This window comes from Opisthocomus hoazin, chromosome 4, assembly GCF_030867145.1.
Source record: "Opisthocomus hoazin isolate bOpiHoa1 chromosome 4, bOpiHoa1.hap1, whole genome shotgun sequence".
Lineage (NCBI taxonomy): Eukaryota > Metazoa > Chordata > Aves > Opisthocomiformes > Opisthocomidae > Opisthocomus > Opisthocomus hoazin.
Genome location: NC_134417.1, coordinates 6,667,589 through 6,690,460, shown reverse-complemented (window position 1 = coordinate 6,690,460; position 22,872 = coordinate 6,667,589). Strand labels below are relative to the sequence as shown.

Sequence of the window (22,872 nt, the reverse complement as noted above, 5' to 3'; positions counted from 1 at the left end):
GTTGACTCAGTTCAGTAGTTGAATGACAAGTGTTTTGTGTTGTTGTGGTTCTTTTTCTTGGGTGCTCTTCTGCATTCTAAAAACCTTTTCAACTTCATGTTTTCTAGATTAATTTAGCACATAATAACATCATTTATTTCTGGGGTTTTTTAATTGCATTTGTATGAATGTTCAAGATGGTGTACACTAGCAACATGAAGTAAAAATAGCCTACTAAGTAGAAAACACCCTGGGCACATTCAGATTTCTGACTTGTATCAGCTGTAGAATTGCTTAAATATACATCATTTCCCCCCTTTATAGCTGAGAAAAAAACATAGTATTGAGCTGTATTTGGATGCAAATAAACAGGCCTTGATTTCTGCAAGTCTGAGACTCATCCTCTCTTAGAAACAAGTGTAAACTCAGATTAACATCAGTGACCTCAAACAAGATTTCCTGCTTGCTGATTCTTACATATGATTAAAATTGACTTGAATCACTTTGACTGAAGTGAGTCTACCTTGAGAATATTTGGCAATGGCTTTTAACATCTGGCCAGATGTTTGCTGTTGTCATGCCAGTGTGCAATGCTAGAGTCTGATGCACTGGAGGAGAGGAGCAGGCTGGGCAAGAAGCTGAGCACTAAGAGCTTCCTGGCTCTTGCTGAACTGATGGTCCAAGACCGGCAGCAGATCTTTCCTGAGAGCCTGGAAAAATAACCTGGATGCACTGTGGAGCCTACAAAGGGACCACTGATGATGATGATGGTGGGGTTTTCCTTCTTCCCTGAGCAGGGGTGGGCATATGTCTCACCTCATTGCAAACACTCAGAGCAGCTACTGCACCCAACTGCCTTTCAGAGTCATGTAAACACTCTGGCCCAAAGATTTCCAGTCAAAATAAGGGAAATGATGGAATTCAAAGTCAACGAATGTAAGTTATCCCTGCTTTGGACATGGTGCTTTGGACACCTACTTGATCAAGCTCATGCTTCAGCCAGAAGGAAGGAGTTGCTTTTCTCCTGGCTGTTGTACATGCCTGATTTGGATATCTCAATGTCAGGTAACAAAAAGTTGACATCTCCTTTTCTTTTCTTCTTTCTTTGTGTTGTGCCCTCCCCCTTTTTTTAGTTAAAGTCTCTTCCATCAGAAGCCATGAAAGCCGTCATCTTAAAAGTGCTAGGATACCCAGCCATGCTGAGCAATTGTTGGTCTTGCAGAAGAATCTGTTGATTACCTTCTGTCAGAACTTCTCTTTCTTCTACAGTGAACTAGGAAGCTCCAGATCACCACAGCTGCATTTTATATGCAAAAACAATACTAGTGCTATAGTTTCATTGATGTTCATCTTGATGGCAGAACTAAAATTTTTTCCTTCTAGCCACCATCATTGCAGTAATACAACTCTGCAGATGTGCTTTGGATGGAAGGTTTATCACATCCGGATGAAAAATAACCAGCTGGCTCCCTGAACCAGTCCACAATGCCAGCAAACACAAAATTATAGCAGTGCAATTAGGAAAGACAATTTGGGAGTGGGTATGAGCAGCTGGATGTGAAGGTTGCTTTAGCTGACTCTGCTGCTGAAAAAAACAGCCCTATACTGCCCCACTGAGTTAGAGGTGTAAATCTTGTTAACCAAAGCAATCTTCAGGAAAATTTTTGTCAACATGGAGTTCCACAAAGTCTTGAGGTGTATTGAGTGTGTAGAAATGCTTTACTAGCAGTCAGGGTGGAACTGCATCCTAATGGCTGAAATGCTGTAAGGTATCATCAACCGCATGTGAAGCAATCATGCGCTCCGAATTTGATCTGTGCAGACTACAGACATCTGCCTACCTTCCTTGTCTGAAAACTTGAAAAGACAGATTTTTTTAAAAGCATAGTTGCTGCCCTGCCCAGCACTAGACACTAAGACTGAAGAGCCTTTCTGAAAGTCAGTAAGGGTTTAATTAAAAGTAGGACTACATTCTGCATATGCAAAATTTGAGTCTATATCCCTTGGAGCATGTTTAGGGCATGAAGATGTGTGCAGGGTAAAGAATCTTGCCTAGTGGTTATCAGATCCAGCAACCCTTTTGCCTCTGTAGGACATGTCCGTGCCCCAGCATGTGTCTCGAAGCAGTGGATAAATGCGTCAGAGCTCATAAATGCTGCTGAGCCAGTGCAGGAGTGCCTGCACCCAATTCAGGCTCTTGAGATTTCGGAATCATTGCAGGCAGAGGCACCTGCCTGTCCACGTGCCCGTATCCTGCGTGGAAGTGATTCCCAAACCTTGCATGTGTTCACTCACTAGAATAAGACAAAGGCTCATTCTCTGCCTTTGGGTTAGAGCTTGAAAGGGAAGAGTCCTCTTTGGTCTCTTGGGGATAGCGAGGTCATTAGGTGTTGTCTGCCTTTTCTGTTTTGGTGGTACAATATGTAAATGTTTTATTTGTGTTTCAAAACAAAGCTATAGCTTTTGAACAACTTAAAACTTCTTATTTCTTCTGTGTGTTTACCTTCTTGGCTTATAAGATGATCTGTTCAGTAAAATGCTTCATTCTGAAGCAAAGTAGAGGATAGGATAACAACCAAAACAGATATATCTACTCAGTTATGTTCTTTGAGGCTGCATCGTCAGCCTAAGTACAAGATTTAGCTACAAGCTGCTGTTGTACAGTGGGCAGCTGCTGGCGTGACACCCGAGTAGCAATGCTTGGTTACACTCTTCTCAGGCAACGTTTCCAGAATAAGATTCAGGAATACAGGTAGAGATATTCTATGATTCAACTCATAGCACTCCTTGCTAATGTTAAATTCGTGTTACAGTTTCCTCTTCAGTGTGTTTGTACATCAGTTCTGGAATACACCCTATCTTTTCTCTGCCTATGTCAAAACATACATATAACAAGGAAGTTGTGTCTACAAACAGTGGTAGTGAGCACAGCATCAGCTTAAGAGAAGAAAACACTCAGTATCAGTGTTAACCTATGTCAGGAACCTAAGTAATGGATTGGTTGCTCAACTTTATGCATTTAAGTCACTAGACCTGCATCCTCATGAAGGAGAACAGTCTAAAGGCTGTGAAAGACCAGTTCACTGTGACGCATCCTCTTCGGTCTGGCAGGTGACACTTGGCACTGCAAAATCCTGCTCCAGGGTGATCTCATCATGCAAGTAATATAAATAACTGCTTGGCGTTCAGGAGGTTTGAATCAAGCCCTTAAGAAATGAGAGGAAGGTTCAAAAAACTTCAGTGTTTTGCTTGGGTCCCATTAAGCTGCTACTTCCATGTATTGTTTTTCTGTTGCAGCTGGCAAAATATTTCTGTATAAAAACAAGTGCTTCTTCCAGCCTTCCTGATCCTCCTGTATGGACTTGCAACCTAAAGCCTGGCATTGTAGGTGATTTCACAGTGGTATGCGATAACTTCACAAACACAGAATTGAAGTTGTGCTGCAAAAATCGGGCAGGAAGAGGCAGTGGGGAGAAGATGGTATGTTAAAACTGGCCGAGATAATGCAGAAGGAGGAACGGTTTGGTAGAAGGCTTTGGTCTGATTACAGCGCCAGTGTTTTACCAGAGCACCTTCTCTCTGAAGGGAAACCTCTTGTAGCAGGCAGGTTTGTTCCCCAGGCTCCCTGGCTGTTAACTGTGTGCCTCTGGCATCCCTCTGCTTCTCCGAGCACTTACTCTGCAGGTGTTCTAGAACATCAGACCTCTGTGTTACAGTGTGTAGTTTCTGATGGAATTGTTGTAGGCTGTGTGAAGCGGCTGGGATTGGCACCATGAGGCGAAACAACACAATACCTCTGACAGAAAGCAGGCTGTGTGAACACAAAGATGGAAATGACCTCCTAGGGCACTCAGGGTTATTCTCCTGCTATTGCAGGAAACCGTATTGTGCAGACCCTTTCATAAGCTTAGTGTGCTCACCATCACCTAGCTATTTTGCTTCCACGGCAACTGTTAAAAGGCCCTTTCAAAGACTTACTTCTGCAATGGTTGAACTTTTTAATATTGAGCATAAGCTGTCCTCATTTACACTATTGTTGTATTCTCACTGGTGTGGTTTCTCCAGGGCTTGGTTCTACTTGGTGTGCTTATAAAATGTAGTCATATCTCTGTGGTCCCCTGGCTTTTCTAACTGAATGCTCTGAGCTCTTTTGGTCACCCCGTTGGAGAGAGGCAGGAGCTGTGGGGTGGATCCTGTTGTTCCAGCCAGAACACTGTCATGTCAGTAACAGCTACACTGGGAGCACTGGTTTTGGGTGATATGAGCTGTTTCTGCACTGCTTCATGATACTCCGTTGCCACAAGGGTTTTGCCAGTGTAGATGTAAATGCTAAGTGTTGTAGCCCAAACATAGTAAAAAGGGGCTTGAATTACACTGGCAGCTCCTTGGATGGTAACAGCCTATTCTTTTGTGGTCAGCTGAGCGCTATATGCCATGGTTTCATCTATTTTTTTTTTTTTTTACTTACAGAGGTATCTTTCAATGTGAAGCTGCATTTTTAGTGTGTATATAATATAGGTAGAATACCATGCACTGTTGTTGTGATTTTTGATCTTTTTAAATACAAAGTTTGGTTTATTATGCACAGTTGTCGTGTTTCTAGTTTTTCTGTCTTTGCTGCAGGGTGGAAGTTGAGCGGGTGCTGTCGGGCAGGGAACACATGGGATGGGTTTGGCACCCGCAGAAAGCTGGGAGGCACTGTGGCACTTGCATATTTGCCAGAATTCTGGGAAACATCATTAGTTAAGCAATACTGATATTTAAGCATTCATCTTCGTTTTCAGAGCTCTACTGAATAGAGACAGTTTAAATAGGGCTACTGTTTCAAGCTGTCAGCTGCTGCAGGAAGCAAGATGTAATTTTTAATGATTTTTCAGCCATCAGATCTGCAAAGACAAAAATATGATTTTCCCTGAGACCATCATGCCCACTCTGCAGAGAAGGGGTGGGCTAGGGACGGGCAATAGCACAGGAACTCTGCAGTCTTCATTTCATCTTCTGTAGGATGGGCCTCTGTCTATGGTGACTTGTACTACAATTTGAGGAAGGCTAGCGGACAAAAATTTCTGAGAGAATCTTTGAGCAAATACTTTTGGTGCTGGAGATGCACAGCCACTATTGCCATCTTAACATGATCATATCAAGCTAGGCCAGGGGTCCCCAGCTGACTCATGCTGCATACACATACCTCTCCTTAACCCTGCTCCTTGCTCAGAAGAATCACAGAATCACAGAATGGTAGGGGTTGGACGGGACCTCTGTGGGTCATCTAGTCCAACCCTCCTGCCGAAGCAGGGTCACCTACAGTAGGTTGTAGAGGACCTTGTCCAGGCGGGTCTTGAATATCTCCAGAGAAGCTGGCTCAGAAAGAGGATCTGTCGCTGGAGGGAGAACGGGCTTTACTGCAGCCCCCTTCCCAACACAGCAAAGCAATCCAGTTCATGGCAGACCAAAACACATGCTCTGTTTTGAGCCTGTGCATGAGCTGTGCGTTCATGCTGGCCAGACTATCTGATACATCATATAATAAGGCTTTTACATGCAATTCATTTGTTTCTTTTTATCGCTCGATTTTGAGACTGGCAGTGGGGGGGGTTGTGCTTGGGGTTTTTTTGCGATCAGCACCTTGGCGAGGTGTACTTACCTCAAATGGCAACCTCTTGCTTCTGACCTCCTTTTGGAAAGGCTGTCTTTTGAACACACCAAATACAAATTGTTATTTGTTGAGGAGAATTTGTGTTTGAGATGGTACAACTTCTTGTCTGCAGGAAGCTTCTATTTCTGAAGCTTCTTTTGTTTCAAATCATAACGCAAAAAGCCAACACTTGTATGTGCTCTGTTGAGTTGAAATGGTATTGCACAGACATGGAAAAAAAGTTGAGCATTGTGGCATCACTATGATACTGTTGCAACAAGAAGTTGATATTGAAATTAATTTGTAAGTATGTCGGAACTAATCAAAATGTTTTCCTTCAACTTTATATGTTAGTTTTCTTAACACACTGAGATGAAACGGGCATGTTCCAGTTCATCCTGGACAAACTATTTCCTATCGGCAAACACACTTCATTCTTTTTTAACCAGTGTACGCATAGTTTGGGGGAATGCAAGTCCCACTCGCTTTAGCCCCGAGGTGTAGCGCTCTGTTTATCCCCTCCATCCCCTGGGACTGAACTGGCATGACTAGCCCACCGCTGAAGTACGACCTGCTGCAGTTCCCCAGCTCGGCTGCCGTCTGAAAATGCCTGGCCAGCATCCACCCGGCAAAAGCGGCCACGGGAGATATTCCTATTTCATCAGTGCATCCAACCCTGTCTGTTACATGGGGAAACCCGGCCCAGAAATTCTGCTCCTGCCCTTACCCCAAAGACTGGTCCTTGAGCGAGGTCCCTGCAGGCTGGCAGCAGAACGAGGGAGAACCTCCTTAAGAGAGAAAGCAAGGGGAGGAGAAAGTGCTGCTCTCCGGCTCTAGTAGCCCCACCTCCCGCTTATTTCATCTTCCTTACAAGGCTAAAGCTAGCAGCTTTCCCCTGCTGCTGGGTCCCTTAAAAGCAGCAGAGCAAGCCCCGAGGATCCCGGCGGAGCGCAGCCGGGATGCGAGGTGGGAGCGGTGGGGCTGGAGGCACTGGCGGGAGCCCTGCGGACAGCACGGCAGAGAAGGCTGGTGCTCTCCGGAGAAGTGTGACAGTAGCCTATGAATCCAAAACCTGGTGTTCATTGACACAGATCTTCCAAAGAAACATGAAACCAAACCCAAAAAGAAATCACTGAGAGGGAAAGAGTGCAACATGAGAGGTAAATATGTTTTTCATTGGGAAAACGAAGAATAACTGGCTTTATTTCATTTGAAAATCATTACTGTAAGTAGATGTCTAAAACTGGGGACTGAAAAATACAGTGACTAACATCTGAATAATGACTTCAGAAGCAGCACTGCATTAAAAAGTCAAATCAGCAGATGAATTGAGTAGTCTCTGAAGAAATTTTGAATTTTCTCTTTAGGCGTTCACACCTGACAAGTTTTTAAAAATCTGCTTTTCTGTTTTGCTTTCTCTGCTGTTGCTAGAGGTTTTCGAGAAGTAATATGCATGTAGCTTTGGGAAAAAAAAAAAAAGAGTGGCAGAACCAAAACCTAAACTGAGAATGTGGTAAACCGTCTCCAGCGAGACATTTCAAATGCTCCTGTACCCCTGTTCTTGCAGTAGTGCCATTTCTTCTGAAAGATCCATGACCTACTGAGCTGGAATGTCTGTTGACATCTGGTTGAGGTTACTGCAGCTGGTATTTGGGATTTGGGGTATTTTTCCAGTTTAATTGAAACAAGCTGAGGTTGTCTGCACATTCTATGAATTGTTTCCACGCTCTGACCATCTAGTGTCTCTGAAGGGTAATTCTAGGACTGCTGAATCTGAACTGGAAAAGAGGAAACACCTTGATTGTTCAAAGGAGCAGCCCTCCTGTGAGTCACACTGCTGGTGAAAGAGTGGCTGGAAGACAGAAGACTTTGCCCCTTGTCTGTGAGATGCGCAGAGACAGATGTTTTGCAAATATGATACTACTGACTTTAGCAGAACTGTTGAGGTATAATACTTGGGTTTCTGATTTACATTTTTGCAATGCTAGAGGACTTACAGATAACTTTTATTCACCAGGTAAAACAAAAAACTGGCCTTCTGAGAATAGCTGCTGGGAGCTGTGACAAACCGAGAGACCAGAGGATTACCACACAGCTTCTGCAGATTCTCATCTAAGGCTGCTTCCAGCAAGTGTATGCTGAGGTGTGGGTTCAGCCAGCCAGGCATGGAAGTGCTACGCCGGTCCTCAGTCTTTGCTGCAGAGGTGATGGAGGTTTTTGACAGATCTCCCACCGACAAGGAGCTTGTGTCCCAAGCCAAGGCTCTCTGCAGAGACTACATAAATTCGAGGCTAATTCGAGCGGGTGTCAGCTGGAGCAAACCCGAGTACAATGCCCCAGTGCCAGGGGGTAAGCTGGCCGAGGTGTCCACCATATTGCTGCGACTAGGTAAGTCCCTGCAGGTATGGGTGAGAACTGAAACTATAGGGAGCAATTCAGACCAGACCAGGGTTTCTGGAACTGAAGAGTGCCAAGAGGCTTTTCATGTCATGATATAGAGGTTTTTCTTCTCTGCTTTTGGCATTTAGATTTGGTTTTGGTGATCTTCCCTGAAGAGCTCCTTTACCTGCATTTCCTCTGTCCCTTGGAGCACTGGAGTACAGTGTTTCTGCAGAGCTACTTTTTTGTGAGGACTTGGAACAACTTAAAATCACAATGCAGTCCAAGAAAGCACAACAGCAAACTAATTTTACCTGCATAAAACTCCAGCTGTGTAACAGTTTTGACTGTAGTTCGAGTAGTCTTTCCTGCTTGGCATTTTAACAGGTCTTGCAGTGTTTTCTCCAGACACAGGCGACTTGGCTGCCGTGATGCAGCCCAAGCTGGCATCTAGTAGAGTACTGCTACCGCTAGACTTGGGCTTCATGAGTTGCTTGCCCAGCTGCAAGGACGTTTAATTTGGGGGTAGTTGCTTAGACCGTGTGCTTTGGAGATATTTATAAAGCCACTTTGCAATGACACTGTGTTGACAGTGTGTAAATCTTCATTTGCCTACTTATTAATTCAGCAATACATGAGTTTTCTTGCTTTTTGTTGGAGCGAGGAGGAGTTGGCTGATGTTGCCTAGCATACACTGCCATTCAGTGCCCAAAGTAGCCAGCTCCCCCCATGGCCAGGTGACTGCTGGGGCTACAGGGAGAGCGATTTGAAGGTTATACCTGTAGGCTGCTGCATGGAGACATGCTCTGGAGCTGTGCTTGTACCAGGAGCACCCTCTAAATGCTGACAGGTGCCTGGCCTTTTGTTTTAGATTTTAGCCTCCTGCGTGCTCAAGTCTAGCCATTTGTCTTTTGGGATCCTGACACCCTCGTTCTTGGAAGTTGCTTCCAGCATCCCTCTTTTGCCTGGAAATTACCACTAGCATTTGCATCGGATTTAATTACACTGAAGTTTAAAGAAGTCTGGTGCAGTAACCTTTAGCTGGGCCTAACAAACTCAGGACCAGGCTGGTCTCCCCACTTTCTCCTCTTTCTTTCTACTTCTGTTTGATATTATCCCAAATTTCTTTTTAAGGCGTGGCTGTGTTTCTTTTAACTGACTTTAGTTTCATTAATTCTTTTTCACTTTTCTCTCCCATGCTTACTTCTCTTCTGTTTTTGTTTCCAGTGGTTGTTTGGTCTTTGGGTTTTTGGGTTTTTTTGTTTTGTGTTTTTTTTCTTCTTCTTCTTTCAATCTTACTGCCTTTTTGTCCTCCTTTTCTTCTCTGCCTGGATTGGGGGTTGAGGTTTGTTTGCTTTCGACCAGATCTTCTGTGGGTGGCCAGGAGCATGTTAAAGGCCAAGCAGGTGGCAGACTGGATCTGAAGGCGTCTCCTGGATGACTCTCCTGTAACTTATTTGTGTCCAGATGGAAAGATTGGCTGATAGTCCCAGGAACTTGGCGCTTTCTCTGAGCAAATCTGTCTGGAGAGAGCCATGTGGCACCCATGCAACAAGAAGAGTTAGCAGTCCTTCTTATTAGAATGAAGAGTTGTTTCCATCCTGTTTGTTCAGAAATGCTGCCTGCCACATGGCCTGTCCCTTTCTTTTCCAGTTTGAGGCTATAAACCAGTACAAGGCCGTATGGTATCCAGCCACCTGCCAGGAACCGTAGTCCTTAGCTGCTTACTAAGCAATGCAACAAGCCAGACCATTTTTTTTCTGCATGATAGTGCTGAGAAGCCTGTGGAGATGAGAAGTAGAAAAATTTCCTAGTCCGTCCTCTTGCATGTGCCAAGGCAGTAGAGTCTGATGAACTGGCTGGTGGGCTAGCAGAGGAGCTGGGCACAAGCAATGCACCTGCAAAGTCTTGGGGAGCGAGAACCTGTCAGCTCAGTGCGGCTTAGCAGCGAATTCCTGCAATTAATGAGTCAGAGGAGGTAAAACCTAATGGTATGGCCAAATGAGACACCCCAGACCAACCTGCCATATGTGTCTGAGGTCTGGTTTATCTGAACTTGTGTCTTCTGTAGCCCAGACCCAGGTAAGTGCCCTCTCACCTCTACACTGAGCTTCCCTGTGTGGAAACTCACTGCTGCCCTACTTATTCCTCCATGATTACTGGAGGAAAGAGAAGCACAGAAATTGCTTTCAATGTTGTGAAGTGCACAGCTGGGCATCGGAATATGGACACCAAAGGCTGCCACCCATGTAATGTGCTGCTGGAGAGGTCCTAGGGCTGCTGGGGCAGGGAGTGTCCATGAGCCTGGGACTGCTTTCCTGTGCTTTTCTTCCCTGGCTGCTCTTGTCTGCCCTGTGCATTGCTGCAGGGCAGGGCCTGCTTTAGCAGCATGTATGCCTCCAACCAAAACGGGCCCTGAGCTCATCTGGGGCCCCCAGGCACTGCTTGTTAAAAGCTGTAGCAATGGCAGGCTACCAAGTGCTGATCCCAGCCTCCCATGCCTCCCTCTGGGCTAACCACAGGCAGGGCTATCCCCATTTCCTCCCATTTACGGGGAAGCCCGTGTGCTCCCTGTGAGGAGAAAACAGCTGTTGAGTAGTGCAAGTAATGTTTCCTCTTATCAGGGCTGGCCATATGTTTGCAGGGTTTCCTCTTGCTGTCAGATTGTGTGGGGCAATCCCATATGCACAAAGGGCCTGGAGAATCCCGGAGAGCTCGGTAGAACTGGGCTGTGCCTGTGCTGAGTGCCAGTGACCAGTTAGATGAGTTAAGGTTCGGTAGCTAATGACTCTGATTGGAGAGGCACCTTCCTTTTCAGTTCCCATCTGAGTAAAATTTTCAGAAGGATCAGTTGCTCTCTGTCTGGGGCAAGTCATCTGGGTCTTGCAGTGGGATGTAAAGCTGTCGTGACAGCTCTCCTCTCCCCTGGGTGCTCCAGAGCACTCTCCTGCAGGAGGAGGACACAGAGTGTTCTTCTAAAACCTAAACCAAACAGGACACTCCACGCACAGAGGGCCTTGGTCCCATGCAAGGTTTGCATTGTGTGGTGCTCCTACAGCAGCTGGGCAAGCCTCATTAAGTATCTGTGAACCCCTTTAGGGAGATAAATCCATTGGAACCTGGGCTTTATTCATCCTACTGCTCACAAATGGTTTGTTTTGCTACAGAGGAAAAGCTTTACTGCTGTTGCCCAAGCTCCATAGCTCAGATATGTGGGAGGAGGTTCTCTGCTTGTCCTTGGTATTTCCGTCTTGGTCTTCAAAATAGCCTAACACCTCCAACCATTTCCCAGCTGGGGAGAAAACAACCTGGAGGTGAAAGTGTGTGTCTGTGTGTGTGTGTCAGGAACCTTGTTGCTGAGGCACAGCCAGGCAAATGAACACCTCTTTAACCATTTGGAGGAGAGGAAGAACTCCGGATTGTCACTCAGTGCCTGTATGAGGGTAAAATAGCTGAGCTGATAGTCTCTTTGCTCAATTAATGTTGTGCAGCTCTGGGTGGATCCTTGGCTTTCATCACCCTCCAGCATTCCTGAGTTGCTCTCATCTTCAGGCTTTTTTGTACAAGTCTGATGGGGTGTTGAGAAAGGGCGTATCTCTCAAAAGCTTATGAGATGTACATGCCTTCTTTTCACTTCTGAAGAAAAATGAGGTGGCTTTGCTTATCTGAGCCCTGTCTCTTGTGTTGGAGGAAAGGCAGGCAGCCAGCCTGGGTTTATCATTTGTATTGTGGATTATTGCAGCCACACCACTAGTACAGGGCTACTGCCTGTCCCCACTCCCTTTAGAAGTCCTAGGCACAGGGGATATTAGGAAAGTGGGTGGCAGGGGGTTGCATTGAAATGACCCTAAGCGCTCTGCCGCCTTTTTAAAATAAGGTGGAGCTGGGGTTAAGCCTCTTTGGCTGGAGGGATACGTGGGGTGGCCCCAGCTGTAATTCCTACACAGTGAGAGCAGGACTTGGTGTTCTGCATGCTGACTCCTGACTGTTTGTTTCCAGGGGATGAGCTGGAATACATTCGCCCCACCGTCTACCGGAATATCGCCCGCCAGTTGAACATCTCGCTGCACTCAGAGACAGTGGTGACGGACGCCTTCCTGGCAGTAGCTGCGCAGATTTTCACTGCAGGTACTGTGCCCTGACAGATATGCAGACAGGGCTGGGTGGAAAGGAACAGGATGGAGCCACCTCTCTCAGAGAAGGCGTGTTTCTGGGATGGCCTGCAAGATGGGGCACGGTTTCTGAAAGGGCTGTGGGCAGTTTGGCAGTGTGCCCTGCTTTAATGATTTAATGAGAGCTCCTCTACGCTCTGTTGTTCTGGCAGGGAAATGCCCTGTTTTATTATATCCTCCTGGCAGGTTCTCACTCATTCTAGAAGGCATCTCCTGCCCTTCCTCTTTTGGAGATGGTGTTACCTTATTGCACAGGGAGGTCACTCATTCCAAGCTCCTTTGCTCACTGTTGGCAGCCAGAGAAGATTCATTACATGGGAGTCTCCCTTGTTCCAGCTCACACTGCTGATGCTAGGAGCCAGAACCAACTCATCACAAGGGAGTTCCTCTCTTTCTGGCTTCCTTTCCCGCAGTAATAGCCAGGACTGCAACAGAGCTTGCTGTTTCTATTGCTGCTTCTACTTTTTGTACTCAGAGAGACAGGAGCCTTGGCCCTCAAGGCTAGCAGTTCCAGACAAGAAACTTTCTCACTGCTTGGACGTGAATGTTCTGCTTCTGTTTGACCGGTCCCAGAGATGGTTGTCAAAAGCGAAGGTACACTCTGTGCTTTGTTCCTGCGGGGGGAACCTCTGCTTCCCTGCAAACAGTCCTTGCCTGCAATTGGGAGTGCAGTCTAGGGGAATCAAAGGAAGAGAAATATTTTACATGGAGATTTGTCACACAAGTCCTGACATGGTTGTAGGTTTTCTGCAGTGTCTTGTTGTTGTCCATGGAAGGGACGGGAGATGTTAAAGACTGGAAACAAAAAATTAAAATTAAAGAATAAAAAAAGGAAAAAAATAAAGCAAGCTACTTGCTTAGCAGCATAGTAGTGTGAAAACGCTGGATCTAGTGACATTGACAAGTGTCACAGGAGGCAGTGATTTTTGTTACTTTGAGAGTAGTTGGTACAGGATAGAAGTCCAGGTTTCTGTTGTGCTTTCAAATAGGCTTTCTCACTCAAAAGCTTTTTACCTTCACAGTCAGCTATGTTTCTTTATGCATATGACCTGCATGGGAACCCTGACACCCTAGAGAAGCCCCATGCTGACATCCTGGACTTCAGATCTGAAGTGTGTTGTGGTGGAGAACACAAGTCCTCTCCAGAACCACAACAGATAACAAGAGAGGTCTCCAAGAGGGGCTGTTCGGGCAGGGCTCCTGGCAGATGGAGCATGGCAGATTTACTCCCTGGATCAGGGGAACTGAAGTTTTGTCGTAGCAAATGGACGTAATTGGATTCTGTAGCTAGTACTGCAGCCCTCGAAATCCTTTCAGAGCATGCCTGGAATGCAGATTGCCTTGGGAGGCCATGTGGGCTCAGAAAGTAAGAGCTGGGCAAGTATGGCGGAAATGTATGAGTGTGGCTGTGTTCAGAGTGCAGGTGCCTTGCCTTGTCACTTAATGCTGAGCTTTATTTGTGTCAAGGCTTACAGAAAAATGAAGGTGAAGTTTGCAGGCTCAGGTATTTGCATTGCAGCTAAGTAGGTTATCTTCTTAGATGACTGTAGCTGACTACATCAGAACTGGCCCACCTCCAAAGCTGAAGTGACAGAGGGAATTAAGCCATAATTCTATGATTCTGTAAAGGTGGATGGCTGCGGGTGGAGCAGACTCTGCATGCTGCTACGCTGCATAAATGTGATGCTGGGGAGAAAGCCCTGCTGGCTTCTGGGAGTCCTGTTCTCACCAATGTATATCGACAGTTTCATTGAGAGCTGCATTTTTTTGGTGTTCTTCACCTTCTCAGCTCAGGAGTCAAGTGAAAAGTATGGATGATTTAAAATGATTTTGTTGAAAGTAAAGCTAGGAATTGTAACTCTTGGTTCTAAGCTTGGGGTGTTCAAGGTAGTCAGAATGGGATCCAGACTCAGCCCTTTGAGGCTGGCAATGCTACAGACTTTGGGAATGTGATAGAAGCCCAGGCTTAAGCTCTGTTGCCAGTGCTGTCCCTCATTTGGGGACACCATGCTGCATAAATGGCTGGCAGTTGGATGGCTGCACAGGGGGTGGATTCAAACCTTCCTTCTGTATGCTCTGTTTTTGCTTCTCTCTCATCTCTGCCTTAGAGCAACTAACAGGATAACCTGTGAGCATGAAGCTGGAGTTGTGTATTGAATTGCTTTTTATCAATTCATTATTATAACTTCTCTTGCTAGAAGGTTGCTGAGTGGCAGAGGGGGAGGAGTTTGCTGATTTTTAACATTCCTTGATCCTAACTGCAGTCTCAGGACTCAGCATTTAATGCTAAATCCAGCAAATCGGAGTTGGCTGTGGTAGCCAGACATCATTCCTATTTTTTTCATAGTTCAGAGGAAAGAGGCGCTTACTGAGCGAAGGAAACCAGAGACTCAAGTGCAGTCTGAGTTTTCATGCCAATTACCAATGGCTAAAGCATCTCAGCCTGTTTTTCACTGTCCAGGCTTCTTAAGAAAACAGCTACAGGCTGACACTGCAGTGCCTAGACAGTCTGGGGAGCCCCGTTAGTCACTCGCAACGCCTTTCCGCAAAGGAGTGGGGGATTCTGACCCTATCTTGCTGGAGAGATTTTTCTCCTTAATCTCTTACATGCCGTCTTCCACACCCTGGTCTGGTTTTGAGTCTTCACACTTTAGCGCTGTCTGTGCTCACTTCCTGCCCACAGCGTCTACAAGTCTTGACTAAGCACAAGCCCTGATGGACCTCAAGAAGGCAAGACTGAGGACATCTGGCATCCTTGTTGGTCCCACTGCATGGGTACATTGTGCTATATTCGACTTTACAGCATGCTCTATTCCAGTTATCTCAGGTTTGGCTTTTCTCTGGTGTAGCAAGGACAGCTTGAATCCCAATTACAGCAAGATTAATGGCTGAGAATATAGGCAGAAAGTGAACAGGGCACAGAGCATAGTAAGGCTCAAGCTGTATTTTGCTTCCCTGTTTCCACAGATCCTGTTAGTTATTCAGGGTGAGGAAAGCCCTTCTGTGTGGAGACTGGCACCACAGAGCCCTGACTTGCTTTGGATGTTGAAGGATCTGCAAAAGCATCACCTCTGTGACAATACCACTGGCTCTGGTGTGTGGTCCAAAGCAGCTCTGCAGCCAGCAGGAGACTTTCCACTGACTTTAACAGGCTTTGGATTGGGGCCTGGCTGAGCTGGCATTTACATTAGCTGTTTAAATAAATCCCAGAAGGAAGGGGTCATTCGGTGGAAAAACAGAAGAAGAAAAGGGAGATGCATTTTCCTTTCCTAAAGGAAACAGTTGCCTCCAGTTGGTAAGAGCTGCTAGGTACGAGGGCTCTCTCAAAGCTTTCATCCTGGTTTTGTATGGATTTGGGTACTTGTCAGTTTTTAATCAAGAGCACTTGGGCTGAAGTGAGCCCTGTACAATGGGAATGCATGTTTAACGGGTTCTCGGGAGAAAATACTTTCCCCTGCAGGAGCAAATACCGTTAGAAGTGCATCCCACTGCTTCCTCATCGCTTAGGCCTTACGAGTTGAGCTTCCTGCCTTGTGCATGTCCTTCTTGGCTTCTTTCTCTCCACCAGAGGAAAGAATATCATGTCTGGCTGTATTCTCCCAGCTATTGAAATGTGGCACTTGGTCACGTTGCTCTTGGGTCTGATTTGCAAGTTAGGCTTTGATGCTGAGTGTTGAGGAGGGAAGTTTATTTGAGTAATCTTGGATAGTGCGGTGCTCTGAGACTCTGCACAGTTGTGTCTCATGGGTTCTTGAGCTCTCCCCTGGGGCAGGCAAGCTGATATGCAGTGGGAACACTTTCAAGAGCGGTCCTCTCCTGCTAATTCATTTTCCCCTGGGCCCGCCAGTGTTTACATACCTTCAGCTCTATGACTGGCCTTGAGTCTGCAACTTGTATTTCTTGTTTTTTAAAATGCCTTCTAAACAGCTTTTCACTTTTTCCATGTCCTTTTGTTCCATCTCTAAGCAGAAGTTTCAGAGCTTTCTCTGTTGTGATCAGTCCTTTCTGGACTACTTTTCCATTCCCTCTTGTCATTAGCTCCTGTGCATGCTAGTCTGCACAGTGGGAAGCTGTAAATAGATTGTCTCACTTGGTGGTGAGTGCCCAGTTCACCCAATGTGGATGGCAGCCAGCCGTTTTGAGGAATTTGTAGCAAGGCAATGTGTCTTCTCTGCTCATGTGCACTGGCCAGATGCAATTCCAGCGCATGCTGAGGGATGCGTCAAGCTAGTGTCACCCTGACCCTTGTTTGGACATCACAGGGGGCAGAGACACTGCCCTTCCAGTGGATTGTGCTCCTCTACTCCTGCCAAGGGAATCCTTGAGAGAGAAAACTTAATGGAGAAGATGTCCTGGAAAAGTGCAGAATGGAGGCTGCTGTGGCCTGTTCCCCTGCCCTGCCCGGGGCTGGGTGGCTGCTGGAGCCCTCCTGGGGCAGAGGGACCAGCCACAGGCACAGCCCAGCTTTGGTCTAGAGCAGGTAGATGTCTGCTCTTCCCTTGCTTCAGGACTGCCCTACCACATCTTGTGTGATCAAGAGTGTAAGGTGCGCTCTGCTGTGTCGAGTGAGGAGCCCAGCCAGATTGAGATCTTCCACCTCCAGCAGCAGCAATAGGAGTTTCCGTGTGGAGAAAGCAGGATGGGATTTCCTCCTCTCTCACCCCTGTGGCCCAGCTCTGCCAGTAACAGGAAAAGCGGGCTGAAAGATTGGTTTGACCCTTATGGGCATGCTCTGTAAAGAGGAGGTTAATGGGAAGTGACCACTGAGCCCTTCACATCCATCAGCACAATAAGCATTGGCCAACAGTTCGTCCTCTTTCTGCTGTCCATGTGAAAGGAAGAGGGGCTCTGTATGCTGGGGAAGCGTTCACCTCATGCAAGTCCTGCAGCAAGCACTACTACGTAGCAAGTTGGCAGAGAAGCCAGAGCTGAAGGTCTTTCTCTCCATCCTCCCTGGGAGGAGACATCTGGACTGACATGGCTGTAGAGCAAACTGCTTTCCTGTGTTTTAGGGAAATTGTGGGTCTATTGAGCCTTTATCTTTCATAGGTTGTGGATACACTTTTCTTCTGCTGGGAAGAAAAACCTGGGTTTAAAACAAAGTTAATCAGGACTGCAGCTGTCTTTCTCTGCCAGATTGGCTTCAGCCCCTGGTCAGTCTTAGTTACTGCTGTGTAAATATCTCAAAGTTAATGGACTTGCTTCAGATCTTTAAGAAAGAGCGCTGTCAGTAAAACCTTGGGAACAAGCCAGTGAACTCTCCCTTGGAATTTTGGGTAACTTTGATTCACGTAACTCAAGATGCAAGGAGCTACATTTCTGCAGGGATGGAGAACTGTAAAAACTAACTTACACTAAAGCTGAGTATAAGCCAGCTGAGGCTCTGCTCCAGAAGACTGCGGATAGCAAGAGGTAACCCCTTAAAGCCTCTTTCAGTGGGTGGAGGGGTATTGACCTGCAAAAGGACAGCCTCTTTCTTGCCAGGAGAAGCCCTCTGTCTATTATTTTCTCATGTGGTTTCATAGCCTTGTCTTGGCTTGTTCTGCTGGCTGTCATGGTGACACGCAATGTGAGAAAGGCAGATAAACAGGGTGAATACCACACAGGCAGTGAACTTCCTGAGTGACAGCTCTGGGGAAGGGGCACTGCAAGGCCTACTCAGAAAATAAAATAAGAATAACAGCCAATTTAGCTTCATTAATGACTTCCTCCAATCTTGAAGATAGTGCTGGTGACGGACAAAGTATCACAGGAGACTCTGAACTACTGCTGTTACTGTTGCTACAGAGCCTGACAAAAGGATCATCTGTAGGTTTTGATCTTATATCAGTCATGAGTGAAAAATGGCTTTTTTGGAACACTGAATGGATTTTCTTCAGTCTAACAAGCCATTCCTGCGCCTGACATTTGAACAGTTGCTCTGAAGTTTAATCCTTGTTGTATTTTAAAATTAAAAAAAAAAGTAAGTAATTCCTAAAAGTATTAGTGTGAGTGTCCCTTTTGAGGCACTAAGTGAAAGGATTGTGGAAATGCTCTGAAACCGGCATGCATTATAAAGGAATGTGGGGAGCATCCCAAAGAGATGGGTTGGGGTGCCTGGGAATCTGGGAGTGCAATGAAGGAAAGAGGGAGACTCTTTACTTCATTTAAATTGTATTTAAGGGTTTTCTTTCTTGGCTGATAGATTGCTGAGCACATCCAGTTTCTTGATTGTGTGTTTAACCCCTTTCTGATCCTTAGATCTAGTGACTGAACTAATATTTCCTTCCTCTCGCCTGTTTTCTCTCTTGTTGCAACTCAGCAAGAATGGTTTTATGTGTTTTTTAAATACTGAAACTTCACCTGGCTTCTGACTACATTTGAGAGAGACCTTGGACAGACTCCATAGAGACCTAACACTGTAAAAGACTTCACAGTATGCTTGTCAAATACTGCTATTCCAGATAATAAAGTGAGGAGGGGAATTAAATTTCCTAGTGGATCCAAAGGAAATCCATGTGCCATTGGTAGTTCTTCTACATGGGTGCAGAAGGGTTGCATTTCCAGGTCACTGGTCCTGACAAAAGCCCTTATGAGGGGCTGCTGACTGCAATGTTTAAGCATGGAGGATTTATGCCCAGTGGTACTGGCCAAGTGCGAGGGAGACCCAGGGAGTTTGGCTGGTACCCAGAACTGGGCTTGATGCTTATCGCTAGCACTAACAGGAAGATGACTGCTGCTGGGACGACTTCCATGGAGCATTCTCAGCTGGCGGGTCAGCCTAGCAGGAAGGCTGTTTTCTGGGAGATTAGGTACTGACTGACACTCCATCGCTGCACTGCCTTCACTGGGATAGGCTATGCGATGTTAAGTATTGAAGGCAGAGCAGCCACATTCTTGAAGCTGCCTGGTTTTCAGGTGGAAACAGAGATGTACTCCTTGCATCAAGGAGGATGCCAGCCCTCTTGGTCCTATAGCTCTGCCTCTCTTTTTTACTCTTGTGTCGTGATACAACTGACTAAAGATGCTTATCTCATGTGTGCTTTGCGTGTCACACTGGAACAGTCTCCTCTGATCTAGAAAAAAAAACAAAACATGAATGCTTTGTCTAAAAGGTGCTGAAGAGTTGTGCTGGTGACAAAAACCCCAGGTTGCTCAAACTCTTTGAATTCAGTCACCCCTTGTGTAGCATGTGCATGGCTGAGAGTTAATGGCAACAGAAACCATGGTGGTGCACAGCTTCCCAATTCTGATGATGACTTTGGGCTGCTTTCTCCAAAGCTGTGCACCCAGTGCTGGGGGGTGGGGTGGGGGGTGAAACCATGCCCAGCTCAGAAGGTTGAATTTTGCTTCTCCATTTTCCTCAGTCTTGGTCCCCTAGTATTTCTTTTCCCCCATGACGGAGAGAACACAGAACTGTGGCTGCACCTGAACTCAGAGCTGCACGCATATAGTGTGGGCACATGTAATGAAGGAGAGCTGTTTCCTTTGATTATTCAAGACTGAGCATGTGTAAATCTGTGTAAATCAAGACATGCATGTGTAAATCAGTGACCTTTCTTCTTTTCATAGGCATAACATGGGGCAAGGTGGTGTCCCTCTATGCTGTGGCAGCTGGGCTGGCGGTAGACTGCGTGCGGCATGCCCAGCCAGCCATGGTTCACACCATCGTAGACTGCCTGGGAGAGTTTGTCCGCAAGACCTTGGTGATGTGGCTGAAAAGGAGAGGAGGCTGGGTAAGACATACTATCTGATCAAGCTTGTTTCTACACCTGCAGACCAGAAAATAACCTGGTTAATGAAAACAAGAGTGATCCCACTGCAGCATAATGCAGAAAAATATTGAAGGAGATTCTCTTCCACAGCCCTGTGGCCACCACTGTGCTACTTGCACCTGTGCTAGACTCCATATAGCTCTCTTACTGCATCATGGTTCCATCCTCAGCTACACCAGCTATTCTGTTCCTCAGCTTCCTGCGTAGGTGTGGCCGGACTAATTCCATCCTGACCCACCAGTGCCTCTTCTGTTCCTGACCTGAACATCACAGGAGCTGCCAGCTAGTCATAGTGGGATGCTGTCAATAGGGGTCATTCTCTTGGGCAGCTGTTTTCTAGGAACTGAATAAATGAGACCTGCCATCCGCCCCACAGTTCTCCAAGTCAAAGCTTGTTATATTAACATGACTTCCCACCATAAGGAATTTTAGAGGGTTATTAAACCTGGTAGCTTGTGCCATTCCCTGACCTGACAATGCTCCATGAATAACTTCTTCTGATGTAGCTCAAATTGTAGCACGCTCATGCTTTCACAGGCACTCCTAACGCCTATCGACAGTGGGAGGGCTCATGGCTGGCACTGGCCTGCTCTGAGACTGTGGGTAAGGCACAGTGCTACTCTGAGTGTGGCTCCGTATCTTGTGGCTTTAAACATCTGATTTCTTTGGTTCTCTCTGTACCCAACAGGACATACAATGCTTCTGTGGAGGATGGTTCAGAGTGAGAGCTTTGCTTTGGTGCTGTGGAATAGCCAGACACCTTTCTAGTGAGCTCTGTGGGAGACTGGGATGGCTGGTTGGCTATGTTAGCAGTTGGCAGCTGGGCGATGTATGTATGATGCGCCAGGGTCTCTGTGCCTGTGTGGCAGGGATATAGACACTCCTTGCAGGAATACAGCCGAAAGGACTGTGGTGTACTGCCTGGCAGATGCTGCCGGGAGCTAAATATTGGCACGTGACACCACTGAGCTCATGGGACCTCTTGTTTCCAAGGCAGGCACCCTTTCCAGACTGAGCCACAGTGACAAAGACCCTCCTTTGCAAGAGGTGATACTTACTTCTGAGCTGTCAGGAAATTGTCAGGCTCCCCAGCCTGCAGAGACCCGGAAAAAGGGGGTGTCTTTTTCCAAACTGAGCACTGACTTCCCAAGTGTGCCTGTAGCTGATGTAGTCACCTAGTTTGTCCAGGAGTGAAGGCACCTACTGGATGAAGGGCAACTGGAAAAGTAGCATTGCTCTGGTTTTGGATCCCTTACAGTTAGTGAGTGTCATTGCCACCTTAAATCATTTGTGCTGTTTCTAAAACTGTGTGACCTTGAGGCCAGCCGGGTCAGGGAACTGTTTGGCTGGACTGAAAAGTAACCTTTGATTTGAATTGCCTGATCTGTTTCATTCTGTGTCTGCACAAATAATTGTGCAGAGGTAGTTGAAGAGTATATCCTGGGAAAGCAACTGATTTAAGTAGCACTGTTCCTGCTTGTGAAATCTGTGCCTCGGTATCATTTGAGGCTTGCTTTAACTGGGTACCTGTAGAGCTGGTTGAAATGTATTCTCTGAAATAATTTTTCCTTTGGAAAGAATCCAGTTCCATTAAAATTGAAATGTTGTATAGGCATGTGTCTCCTAGTCTTCAGCTAATTTTTTACTTTGGTAAAACATGCTTTTCTGATAAGTTAGTATGTTTTTTTGTAGTATATTATTAGAGTTCAAAACAGGCTGTTCTGATAATTCCAAATGGATATTTTTTGAAAGTTTATTGCATAGCAAACAAGCCACAAAACCCATCCCCTGACCAGAAGCAGCTCTTTGCAGCTGAAGAGATAAGCCCTGTCCACTGCTAGCTCCTTAAGCCCATCATCCCTCTTTGGATGGCCAGCACGTTTCTATTGGAGTTGCTGAACCTATGCTGCTTGCTCTGGGGATCCGGCCCTAAGACAGGGAAGCCACTCTCACCGTTCCAGATCATACAAAACGACTGTAAAAGCTGCTGGGTTGTGCTGATCACAACCTGTCTCCAGTACCCTTATCAGCAATTTTGGGCAGCAACAAGGAGATATTTTCCCTCTAGAAATGAGTGGTTCCTTCAGTCTGGGGAAAGGCTGCTAATCCTCTTACCATCTTGTGCTGTGCTTCCCTGAATGTTCTTCCCCTTTATCTAGGCACTGCAGCATGAAATTTCGCAGCCTTGTTCACAAACAGTCCAGATGATGCAGCTCTGTAGTGGGGACCCTTTCATCTGCTGCCTGACCTAGCTGGTTGTTAGTTTGTCTTGGCGTGGAGTCTTGGTTTCCCTTGTGCACATGGCCCCTGTCTCCTATGCATTCGCTCAGGTGCAGGCTGCCAAAAGGAACCACTGCGCTCTGAGCTGTTTCAGAAAAGCCACCGTGGAGACCGTGGAAAGGCATTTGAAAATCTCCACTCAGCGGTAGTTTCAGGTACTGCTTCCACAGGGTGGAGAAAGACCCTGCTCCCCAAAGCCCAACCCGAAACAAGCCTCTTAAGAGAAACAAGAACTGTTTAAACCTTTGAGGCATCATCTCTCCCTGGGGAGAGTTTGCAGCCTCTGTAGTGGCTTTACAGTAGAACAGAAAGATTTTTTTTTTTTTAATCTTACCAGCTATTCTTGCTACGAAGAAGAGCGTACAACTTGAACTTGTTTGAATAATTAACAAGCAAAGATCAAACTGCCATTGCAACAGTTTATCACATGAGTCCAAGACCTATTTTATTAAGTAGCTTTGAAATTTTCGATTCCAGTGCTGTATCAGATATGATTTATTTGGATAACAATAGCTAAGGCAGTTGTTAAACAGTTGAGCAGTTTTGTTTATCTAAGCAAGCACCATACAAATTTGCAAGTGCTTCTGACTGCAGGTCTGCTTGATTAGCTGCAGTGAGGTCATTGCCTTTGGTAGGGCATAGCACAGCTTTAATGAGTTCACACTTTCTCATG

At 46.2% G+C, this 22,872-nt stretch overlaps 1 protein-coding gene across 2 annotated transcripts in view; it reads left to right on the top strand.

Annotated features, from left to right (window-relative positions):
- The window catches only part of BOK (BCL2 family apoptosis regulator BOK), a 34,763-nt gene that overhangs the window by 8,703 nt on the left and 3,188 nt on the right, over positions 1–22,872 (top strand). Inside the window, exons 1-4 of one of the 2 annotated variants that reach the window (XM_075417770.1) lie at positions 6,494–6,774; positions 7,632–8,002; positions 11,993–12,121; positions 19,717–19,880. In XM_075417770.1, coding sequence (XP_075273885.1) covers positions 7,750–8,002; positions 11,993–12,121; positions 19,717–19,880 — 546 coding nt within the window. In that variant the 5' untranslated portion in view covers positions 6,494–6,774; positions 7,632–7,749. Of the gene's footprint in view, positions 1–6,493; positions 6,775–7,631; positions 8,003–11,992; positions 12,122–19,716; positions 19,881–22,872 lie in introns of those variants that run through there. The other variant, XM_075417771.1, reaches the window with a different exon arrangement.